The sequence below is a fragment of the Platichthys flesus genome, chromosome 10, assembly GCF_949316205.1.
Source record: "Platichthys flesus chromosome 10, fPlaFle2.1, whole genome shotgun sequence".
Taxonomy (NCBI): domain Eukaryota; kingdom Metazoa; phylum Chordata; class Actinopteri; order Pleuronectiformes; family Pleuronectidae; genus Platichthys; species Platichthys flesus.
Genome location: NC_084954.1, coordinates 15691459 through 15703241, shown reverse-complemented (window position 1 = coordinate 15703241; position 11783 = coordinate 15691459). Strand labels below are relative to the sequence as shown.

General features: G+C 40.5%; 2 protein-coding genes across 2 annotated transcripts; one reads left to right on the top strand and one right to left on the bottom strand.

Moving 5' to 3' along the window:
- Positions 1-241: 241 nt before the first annotated feature.
- On the top strand, positions 242-6676 carry cipca (CLOCK-interacting pacemaker a). The gene is made up of 4 exons (XM_062396520.1): positions 242-369; positions 1407-1523; positions 1917-2086; positions 2976-6676. Exons 1-4 carry the CDS (start codon positions 345-347, stop codon positions 3771-3773), a joined length of 1110 nt encoding a protein of 369 aa, XP_062252504.1. The 5' UTR covers positions 242-344; the 3' UTR covers positions 3774-6676.
- A 125-nt stretch (positions 6677-6801) lies between these two features.
- On the bottom strand, positions 6802-10155 carry zdhhc22 (zinc finger DHHC-type palmitoyltransferase 22). Its single transcript, XM_062397672.1, has 3 exons — positions 10087-10155; positions 8073-8630; positions 6802-7985 (listed from the first exon to the last, which is right to left on the bottom strand). The coding sequence occupies exons 2-3, from the start codon at positions 8626-8628 to the stop codon at positions 7708-7710; spliced, it is 834 nt and encodes a 277-aa protein (XP_062253656.1). The 5' UTR covers positions 8629-8630; positions 10087-10155; the 3' UTR covers positions 6802-7707.
- Positions 10156-11783: the final 1628 nt, after the last annotated feature.

Genomic DNA, 11783 nt, shown 5'->3' with positions numbered 1-11783 from the left:
GTTTCAAGTCACACTAACGTGGAGATATTCAGGCCTCAGTTTTGTCTTAAAGGTGCAACAGAGCGCCAGGCAATCACTGATTTATGGAAGCCACCCTGGGAAATAACATTAATTGAGCGGATTATTATAATTCGTATGAGTCCACATTATGTTTCCAAAACTAAAGAGTCCAAAGTCTAATTACTCAATGAAAATTAAGCGTAAATTGTGCCACAGGGAAACCGTGACGGAAGAAACTGCATTTGCCTGTAAGACCGCGCAGAGGGACTTTGTGAAATCGGCAAATACATCAACACTTAGCTATCGTTAGCTAAACAACAACACACGACAGTGTTAGCTGGTTCATGTTTTCAAGTAAACTGAGCACTGGTAAGGATTGTAACAATCATTCTGTTAGCCGAATATCTTATTGATAGCACTGCTGTGCAGCAAGTTGCTGTGCTAAAGCTAGAGCAGCTAACTGAGCTAATTGTTAACACGGGAACAGACTCGTAGAACAAACATCAGCTAACGTTCATGGAGTTCATGTTATATTTCTTTCGCTGAGATTTCGTTTTTGGCGTCAGTTTGTTTTCTTGGAAACAAGTTAGCGAGTCGTTGGAAGCACGTTGTGAACAGTTCGCTAACGCCAGTGTGTTCCAAGATGCGTGTGACACCATCAACCACCGCTAGCTGCGTTTGGATTTTACCCACACCGCAGAGTTCAGACCGACAGTTCACCATGCGTGTCTTCCTTCACGCGTCTCCTTCGTTCCCACGTTACATTAAACACAGGCTATGTCAGGACATGGGGACAGGCGTCACATGAGAATCAGACGAGCTGACGGCGTGGGAGTGACAGGCCGCTAGACGTCCACCTCTGAACTATGACTGACCGCAATGGAAACTCTATTGGAATCTACTATTATGTTGTTGTTTCTTTTACCTCTTTCTGTTCCCTGTGATTGAACAGGCCAAAGTTAACGTCTGTTTATATAATTATGAATATCAGCACAACACACAGGCTTCAAACTTAATGTAAAGTAGCAGCTGCAATAAGACAGAATATGATATGTATAGATTCATATCAGGGATAGTGTATTTTGCCTGATCAGGCAGCATCACTGTCCTACTAACACATCAGGACCAAATTACATGCAGATAATTCATGTAGTGCAGACATGCATTTGATAGAAATTCAGTCCCCTTTAAATCGAGTCTCCAAAATGACAAAGGAAGATGAAACAAATGAAATAACCCAGTGAAAATAATAGACAGCGTCTTTACTTTGACTGTGCTCGATGCCATCAAACATATATTCTTCTCCATTACAGGAAAAGCAGCTTGAACTGAGTTTTACGATTCTTTTCTTACCAGATCCCTGCTCTCTGTTCTGATTTGCCATCTTTGACTTTCCATTTGTCTAGAAAAGGCAAACATGAGCCGTTCTAGTCGACCCGGCAGACACGGGACACCCGTGTTCACCAGGGCAACACGCCTCGGAACATCGAAGCCTGACCTGGAGAGAGATTCAGGCTTCTCAGGTTTGTTTCAATTACGTTGCCAACGCTTCATGTAATGAATTGCTGTAAGTGTATATAGTTAGCATTTCCCTGATTAGAAAAAACGTCAGTTGAGACATAAACAAGGTCAACTCTAATCAAATCTGCAGATCTAGGTCACATTTTTATGTAGGCTATCCTCCAGTGGGCCCGTTTTTCAGATGCCCTTTATTTCTTCTATGAAGACTGCCCTGGATTTGGTTTAATCCTCCTCATCAGGTTGATGCTATCTTTTTCCGAGATGCTTTAGAAGTGCTCCTTCACAGCTGCCACAGCTTGTATCAATGTTCGGTCTCAGTTACAGTACACAAGAGAAAGGTTAATCCGCTGGTTTTAAACATGTCAAGACCCATATGCTTGTCTTCCCCTCCTCAGATGCTAGCTCTGAGTACCTCAGTACAGTCGATCTGACCGACTCTGAAGATGCAGGGAGGCCGGGGTCCATATTCGGCCAGGACCCAGCGGCTCCACAGGTGGCTCTGATGGGAGGCTCATATGCTGCACTGTCTCCAATGATCATCATGAACAACTTAGTCCTCAATCAGGTAAAATGTAGTAATTTGTTTTTGCCTATTTTTACTTATTAACGTTTGGTTGTCCACCCTGACTGTCCATAGTTCACTTTCCAGCCAAATGAAACAACATTTTCATTTGGAGTTGGTTTGTCAGGATCAACAGCAAGTGGCATTAATTCTCCATTGAATATCATGGCAGTAGAAAAGGGCTCAACTAAATGATGCAGTTAAACGTGCACCAATCGAACTGTACAACAATGCAGAAAATGGGCAAATTATGTTTGCTTTATGCATTAATTTAAGGATCTTAACAGACTCATAACAGAACATGAATGCTTCATGTAAGTCAAGATGATTAACGTAAAGTTTATTTCTATATTTCTTTGTTGAATTTGTTTTTTTATTGATCATTAACTTTTCTACCTCAGCCTAAAACCTTTTTTGCGATTTTTCAAGATTTCTTTTATTTAATTTCTGGCATTTACACTTAATCTTATTGTGGTTGAAAACACATATTATTTCCCCTCACATGGATCTGCATTGTTTGTTTTGGTAACTTAAAGAGCTTGTTTAGAGCTTTTTCTCTCAATTTAAAGGCAGATGACTTGTTGGGAGCAGAGTTACCAGTCAAAATTCCTACAGAGAGGAGGACTTGATCTAAGACTAGTTCAGGTCTTACTCTCATTTGATCACAGTTCTCAATACATTTACCAAGGACTTTGGTGTCAATACAGGGATAAGTTACCTTTAGCTAATATAGTACCTTTGTCTCTGTGTTTTCATCATCATTCTAGCGTAGATCATAATATATACAATGGGATTTGTTTAAAGTGTTTTTTTGATCATGATTCTTGGGTTTAATGAGTAATGTATTAAAGGTACTATAACAGTATTAAATTAAGTTATTTTTCTTCTCTAGCCATCCATGATGGCTCCAGCAGAAAAGCAGTGGGGGTTTTCTTCACCCTTGGAAGTGATGCCTCAATCCCAGGTGGTTCTTCTCCAACCCATGGTTTCTAATGGCAGCAGCAGCTCTGCAAACACTTGCTCTGAAAATAGCCGACATTCAAAAGGCCACATGCCTGTCCTCAAGTCATACCCGAGAATCGCCCCTCATCCGAAAGACGTGCCCACTAAAAGGTTGGGATCCTCCCAGATTAGGGGACATTCAACATCCCAAAATGACCAGCAACACAGGAGGCATCATCACCACCACAGGCCTTACAGCTCCCCCAGCCCACAGCTGCCACTGCAGACTCCTGTCAAACCCATCGTCAACTCTGAAGCAGCGAACACTCCGACACAGGCAGCCGAGGGTCAGGAGCATTTTACTGACAACTCTCTCTACCCACTGGCAGAAACCAGCTCTCTGCCTCCCTGTACAGATGAGTTCAGGACAGAGATGGACGACGACGGGATCCATGCTGACAAATACCAGGACGACCTCTCAATGGACAATGATAAGCTGAAACGCTTCAGCAATACCTACAATATTCTCGACAAGTCGGGTTTGCTGGGTATCACCTTGCGCACAAAGCAGCTCATGAAGGAAAACAAGCGCACCCAAGGCCAGCTGCAGCAACTTCAAGAGCAGACGGCTCTGCTGCTGGAGGCTCTGAACAGCAGCGACCCACAGATCTGGAATAAACTCCAGCTCTCTCTGCAGGACACAGATAAGGAACAGTGGGGAGCTAAAGGTCAGAGGCTCCTGGCATAATGTATTGGTGCATGTGACCAGCGATTCTCAATCTGGGGGACACAACACAATTTGCCGAATGTGAAAAAGATAGTTTCAAGAAAAGCTTTATTTTTTGTGAAATAGTCAACACAGCACCCAGCATTTCAATTAACCCAAAAAAGTGAACTAAACTCAATGCTTTAATGCTTTTGACAGCAGGATGTTAGTACAATTTATCTTATATCCGCAGATAATGGAGACAAAAACCTTCAGATGGTCTAATCTCTAAATATGAAGCTGTAGCACATTCTCTCTTGCTAAGTGGGAGTTAGGTAGCATGCTTACATTTCAAACCTTTGCCTATAATAGTTTTTCTAGCCTCTGCTGTTTCAAAGAGCAGGTATCGCTTGCAATAGGGTTAGGCCCTCTATACACCGAACTGCTGTCCGCACAAGCGCATGCCTTACAGCATGGGAGGGCACGTGGGGTTAATTCTATATACATGCTTTGACTCTGATCTGCAGAGAAAATATGAGCATAATGTTAACTTTAAGATCGCATAGAAAACCTGATATGGATAAATGCATCTACCTTTAACATGGTATAGTAGATGAAACTGAAAAAGGACATGTCTCCTTTGTCAGGAAGTAGATCAGGGGGTTGGCTAAACCAGTACTTTTTTTATGTAAATTTGTAAATATACATTTGGTATCTATTCTATTTATTTTTAAAGGGGACCTATTGTGCTCATTTCCACCTCTGTTTTTTATTGTGGGATACCCTTACAAGAGTTTTGCATCATGCACAATTCGAAAGCCCATATTTATCTCAAAGTGCCAGTTATACAGCCCCACCGGTGGGCTTCTGCTTGAAACAGGACATATTAGTCCTGGACTCCTAAAAGCTTACTCTCTTCTGATTGGTCACAGATCAGGAAGCCCGCCAAGGAGTAGCACACCAATCACTTGTGTTTTGGAGCTCAGTAAATGTCTATGATTCTACTCAAGTAGATTTTTGGGGAGAGGGGCTGTATTGTACTTGGAACCTTGCAGGTGGAACAGACAGTTGGAACCATGCACTCAGTCCCCTTAGCTTCTTACTCTACTTTTACATATTTTAACCTCATTATTGCAAACTTAGACAATGTGTAATATGCAAATCTGACATTGCAACATTATGTACATGACAGAAGATAAGGGAAAAGTATTATTGGTGCCCATTAATACTTGTTTGCATCCATCCACTTTTTGATGGTTTGGTTGCAGTGGCAGCTAGATAACCCAGGTAAATAAATCTCTCCAGCACGTTGAGGGTCTGCCCCGGGGTCTCCTACCAGTTTGCATGTTGAGGGTGTGATCAAGCCAACAGAGCCGATCTGTTGCTATCGCCCATCAAAACTCCACTGGGGCTCAGATCAGGCAGCCTGTCTCTCCCAGTCATGTCACTCCAGGTTTCTCCATTGTTGCCTACATGAGTTTTGAAGTTCCCTGAGTCAAACTATAGAGTCTCCAAGTGGTGCCTTTCCTGAGATCTCATCCACAGACTTAAAGAAGCCTGGACACTTGGAACTTCTATTAGTAGCATAAGCACAAACAGTCAGAGGCATCCTCTTTGCGACTTGCAGTAGCATTCTCCAGGGAGAACTCCATGACACTCAGCCTGGGCAACTCTGAAGAAGTTTTCAGTTTGGTTCCCGAGCCAGAGCTTTGGGTCGAGGTGAGCCTGTCTAGTATCTAGCTGGTCCCTTTCCACCTCCTGCACCCACTCTGGTTCCTTCCCCACCAGAGGTCACATTCTACATCCCTACAGCCACTCTGTGACATCAAGGATTGACACCCTATCTTTATTAACATATGATGTTTTGGAGACTGTCTGCACTCATGACCCTTTTTCTTGCTGCCTTTTAATACAGTTATTTTGGCCTAGAATGGAGCTCGGTAGGATGTATGAAATCAAAACCTCCTCGGCAGAGGTAGTGATATAAGGGCATGGTGTCAGGTTTGTCAGTCTTGCAAGCTCTTGTCTTCAAAAGACACCTTAAAGGTCCAGCGTGTAATAATTAAAGGGGTGAAAGGGATCCATTGGCAGAAATTGAATATAGAATAATTCTAGTGATGTTTTCACTAGTGTGTAATCACCTAAATTCTTCAAATTGTGGTTTTCTTTAACCTAGAATACCATTAGGTTCTTCTTATGCTTGGGAGGGGAGGGTGAGGTGAGGCGTATTCAGCTGCAACATGCAAATTCACCTCTAGATGCCACAAAAATCGTACACACTGAACCTTTAGAATGTTTGGGAGTGTACAAATTTGCAAGAACTTAAATTTGAAGTGCTGTAACCATATAGTTGTCTTGATTTTGCATATGTTGCTGCCATGCTTATTCCATCTGTAGTTTCAAGCTTGATAGGATATAGTATTATTTTCATTTCGTTTTTTATAACAAACTCTTGCACTTTAGTTCCACGATTACTGATGACATTTTTAGTCAAATGTTATGACTTGTTTCTCAAAATGAACATTCTGTCTTGATGAAATAATGTGAATAGAAATGTTTTAACTGGAGGCCTGTGCCTATTATATGTCTCTATGTTTGTCCATCATATCAATGCGTGAGCAGCTTAGATTTCTGTATTTCTTTTTAAGCTCCATGTGACTGTTGAATGTCTCCAAAGCATTACAATTATTCTTCGAAAGTGATAAATAAACTATAACTCTAGGAGCACGATAGAGTCAGAGTTAAATGGTTCAATAATAAATGTTAAGTCAACTGTTGCAATACTTACTCATCATATATCTAAGAAATAATTAGTCTAGGTTTTCAAAGGGCGGGTAAGAGGGTTACAATTTATCTTGAATGATTTCTCAGAGGTTTCCATGTTATTGTGAAATGTGGTTTTCTTCAGCAAATGTCACTTTAATAATAATAATAATGAGCTGTCATAAAATAATATCTGAAAAACCATTGCCTCATTCCTCTCAACTCATTTATTGCACTTAGCTCAGAATGTGGAGTTTGAAAAAGAGAAGCTTGTTGTATTTTTAATACTTTTATTGGTGTAACAGGAATAGACAAAATAGCTCTAGAAAGTATACATATTGAAATCCAAAACATCTCTTTTTGACACAATGTTGAATATACCCATAGCATTAGCTGCAGTATAACAGAGAATAGTCCTTACCTATTGTTCTACCAAGGGCTCTATCAATAGCAGTTCAGTGAATAACTCATCTTTGGGGTCAATGGTAAGCATGCAAGACGTGATTTTATGGCACATTGTGAAAAATACCCTGGATAATAATATGGTTATCATCTTCACATTTCCCCCCAGCCATATAAAGGGGAACATCACCGTACCCTCATCAAACCGAGTCACATTCTTTTCAGTAGAAAACATGAGGCTCAACAACATACAACAACAGTGGCCTCGCAGTTTATTTTGTTCACTGTCGTTTTCTCTGTCTGCTAGCCCTTAACGTCAAGTGAATGATTCTTGTAAAAACCATGTGTTTCCTGAATGTCACTTTGTAGCATCCTACAAGGAAATGTGGAAGAGCAACCCACTTTGATCATCTCAGAGCACTGTTGTTTGGCAGATCAGAGGCATAATACAAATTTACAAAGCAGTGAATGCATGCACTTGTGCAAAAGCATCTTTATAATCTTATGTAAGCATGTCGTAGTGCATGTAAAGTGATCTATGGCAAAAACAATTTATGTTTCTTAATATTGCCTTGGAAAAAGCTACGTAAAGTTTACACCTATGCAGTTTCACGGTGCTTATATGGCTCCTGTCCTTAAAGGAATGTTTACTAAAAGCTAACTATTTCAATGACTACTCAAAAAGTCATAAAGCATCCATTTAGAGTTTAAAATGACCTTAAGCACATGGCTCCAAAGAAAGCATTTAATCTACAACTTGTGCTGCTTGCGTGACCTATCGTGAGCTGTTGATCTGATATCTGTGTCTCCCTCAGTCTTGTTTATGTGCGTCTGTTTCGTCGGCGCACATCTCCACTGTCTGCACAGGCAGGATAAGGCCGAGGATCCAGTGGGTACCGAAAACATCCTTTAGGTTGTTTCTCCAGGGGCTGCGGTTCTCCACGAGCTGCCCTCTCTGCATCTGACACCAGGTCTGACCCCGGGCCACCAGCAGGACCTGCTGGCAGCAGAACCCTGCACAGACCAGGCCGATGCCCAGCCACACGTACAGCATCAGCACCACAAACAGCTGCATGCCTGAGATGGTTCCTGTCAGGAGGAATTGAGAAGGAAGATGTTAATTCATCACCAAGTCTTGTATCTGAAATGATCCCATTTTACTGGAAATATAATCACCCATGAAGAAGTAGCCTGTGGCGAGGAGGAGGAGAGTCAGGAAGGTCAGCGGGTTCTCAAAGGAGATGTTGTACTCCACTGTCAGGAAGGCCACCCCGAGAACCAGAGAGTACAAACAAGTGCACGACGTGTAGATGCAGAACATGATGAAGTAGCGCATGTTTTTGTTGCCAATGCAGTTCCCGGTGAAAAAGCAGTGGTGATCCCTCTTGAGAATGACTTTCTTACACAGTTTGCAGAAGTGGCGTCCGTTCAGGAGGTAGTGGGCGTCCACCTTGTCCGAGCAGTGCGGCGAGCACACGGGAACCCCACTCATGTTGGCGCTTTCAGCTGGATATTTGATAGTCATTATGTAATTCCCCAGCGCGTTGAACATCAGGAAGAGGAAAACAACTGTGTGGAGAGCTGTGGAGCCCCAGGGGGATGTGGCGGGGTTTGGGAATATCGTTGGGACGAAGAAGCAGAAGTGCAAAATGAAGGTGACTGCTGTAGCTGTGAAGAAGTACGCAGGTGCTACTGCGTTGAGGAGTCTCAGTTTCAACATCCTGGTGAACATATCTGTGTGACAGTGAAGAGGACACAGTGAGCCTAATGTTATCATAAAGCACTTAGCAGTAACTTTGACTAATGATTGAGGTCAGTACTTCATACTCCATCACTAAATATTTTGTATCTTTATGCCAATTTTCTTTATTTTCTTTCTTGCAGTTTCTTGGCTCAGTTGAGTTATACATTACATGACAAATAGATAGATAGATAGATAGATAGATAGATAGATAGATAGATTGCTTTATTCATCCCCGAAGGGAAATTAAGTCGTCATAGCAGCCGGTACATTCATACAAAAGTATCATCATAACATAAAAGTCATGCAATGAGTTCATGCTGTTTTATAATTTTTTTAACACATTTTTGAAATAAATATTACAGCAACCTTTTAAATTGTACAGACAATTCCACAGTTTCATTCCATACAAAAAAATGCAGGTGTGCTGTAAAGTTGTAAATGCATATGTACTATTGAAATTTTACTTCCTTCTTTGACCCCCATCACTTGCTCGGATTCTTCTGTAGGTTTTCCCGCAGCCGCCAATTTTTGGCTTTACACATAACCAACAATATTTTGTAGTCAACCAAAATTTGAAGTTTCAAAAAATTTGATTTTGATAAACAGTCTGTTGCTATATGTTCTCCTACATTGTCCTTTGTAAATAAGGTGTTGCCCCACACATCACTGCAACAATCAAAATATGAATGAATAAGTGAACAATACAAAATATGAGGTGATGCAAATCTACAGTGACCTTTGCTTTGTACAGTACTGCAACACGTTTGCTCTCTTTTCTCTTTATATATTATATATGTGGTAACAAGTATGATTGTCATCTCTTAGAAAATCAAATACCTTTGCTTCAGAAGCTGTTTCAATATGAACTCTAAGCATTTTGATTCAACCAACCTTCATTAAATTACCAGAAACCATACATTTTGTTATATTCCAATTCAAAATTATTTCTTTTCATTTTCACACTTTGGAAATAAAAATATTAGATGGCAAACCTCTTATTATCTGGTTGCGAATCTGACTGAGAGCTATATATTATTAAGCAGATCATAAATATAGTGTCATCTCTTATTGTAATACGGACAGTGTGAGCGTGCACTGAAGAAAACTCCTTTCTGAGCAAATGTGGGTCTAGGGATTCTCAGGGGCCACTGAGAATACCAATAATACCTCAGCCTCTTCACATGTGATCTCCTGACCTACCGCGCTAACAGACTAAAACACCGACAGTCAACCTGGAACCGAGTCTCTATGCCCTTAAAATCAAAACACTGGGAAATGTGATCCATTCATTCGCTAGAGGACAGAGAGGTCTGCTTCCTCTCCGTGTCCTGCTTTCTTCAGGAGATAAATTAGACCGGTGCCGGTGATGGCGTCAATCATTTTATTTCCATGGTCACGCAGATGGAAGCTGTGATCTAACGGAAGCGCGGTGACCGGGCGACCTACCTGCGGACGTCAGGGCGCGGAGGAGCGGAGGAGCTGTCCGTTCAGCACCACAGCCCTCAGCACGTTCATTCACACACAGCAGCACAGACTGAAAGGTGTTGTTTAGCCACACTGACGTCTCTATATCGTTTAAACTGTCGTCTGCTGCTTTGTCTACCGCCGCCTGTTGGTCTGGATGCGTCTTTTTTCCTTTCTTTCTTTACTCACATTTTAGATTTTCTTTTTAATTATTCTAATGATATATCTATCTATCTACATACATGGACATGTCCAATTTTAAGGCAAATTCCACCTTTATACCGTGGAATAATATTAAAAATGATTAAAGTGACAAAACCTACTTAGGCTAAGTTTGGTTAGATTAATATTATATTATATTATATTATATTATATTATATCATATTATATTATATTATATTATATTATATTATATTATATTATATTATATTATCAACTCCTTTGGCTTTGTTTTTTCTTTTAAAATATGCTTTCATTTCATCCTCTGATTGCAAATTGACAGTTTTTACATTATTTCGAGAGGCGGATGCAAGGGGGGGCATCGGCCCCAGCTGAAATATGGTTGGCCCCTGAGCTTCCCCCGTTCTGTTAGTAGTCTCAGTTAGTGACTTTGCTCAAAACAAGGATTGACTTAAAGGTCTACTGAATCAGAAGGATGTTGAACATATAATTTGCCCGTCTGTGTGAATTATGGCCCCTTTATGACCCCTAATTAATAAATATCTTAGGTCCACCATCTGTCATTGCAGATATTGATTAATGGGATATTTTGACCCTATGTTGACTTAAGAGTAGCATTACTAGAAATAAAGAGAAATGCTTGATTTCAAATTAATTAAAAAACTTCACTAAGGTTATTTTTTTAAGCGAACTAACTGCTGTATGAACTGTACGAGTGGAATAAAAGTATAAAGTGGTATGAACTGCAAAAATACAGGGGAAGGGCAAGTACCTCATGAACTTGAGTCAGTGTATTTAAAGAGACAGAAAAGCTGCTTTGTTTTAATAGCGCTTTTAGACATTTGTAGGAGAGACAGTTTTCCTGTAGGTGGCAATATATCCTCACTGATTCTACCTATCCTGCCTCAGTGCTTTCATACTTGTGATATGGATTCATTGTGTTCTGCTGTTATATTCCTCTGCAGGCGAAAACATATCCACACACTTCGTGTTTTGTTGATCCTTGCACGTTCATCTGCAGCTGTTCACGTTTAGCCTATATTGAAAAATGTACCTTTAGGGAGGTATTGCTTAATTTCATTAAGTCTTATTTGTGCATATGCAAATCAATGTTGATGGGTGTGGAGCTGTCTGTGGGCACAATGAATTGCAATATCAAGTTATGAGAAAGGAAAACAATCCTTTTCAGACAAATCTGGATTTATATTCAGTAACAATCAAGAGAAATGAAGAGAAAAACAGACCAAATAAGAAAATATCACAGAAAAAATCTGTTGAATTCATTCACTGTCTCACATTTGTCAAGACAACACTGAACAATAAGATCACAGTCACCAACATTAACATTTGCATCTGCACACGACAGAAATTAGGCAATACTCGCACAAAGTGACTTTTTTTTCATGCACTACTACAGATAATTTCATCTGCTAAATAAGTGACACAAAACTGAATAGCTGCTATTATTACTACTACTACTATTCGCTGGTGCTGTTATT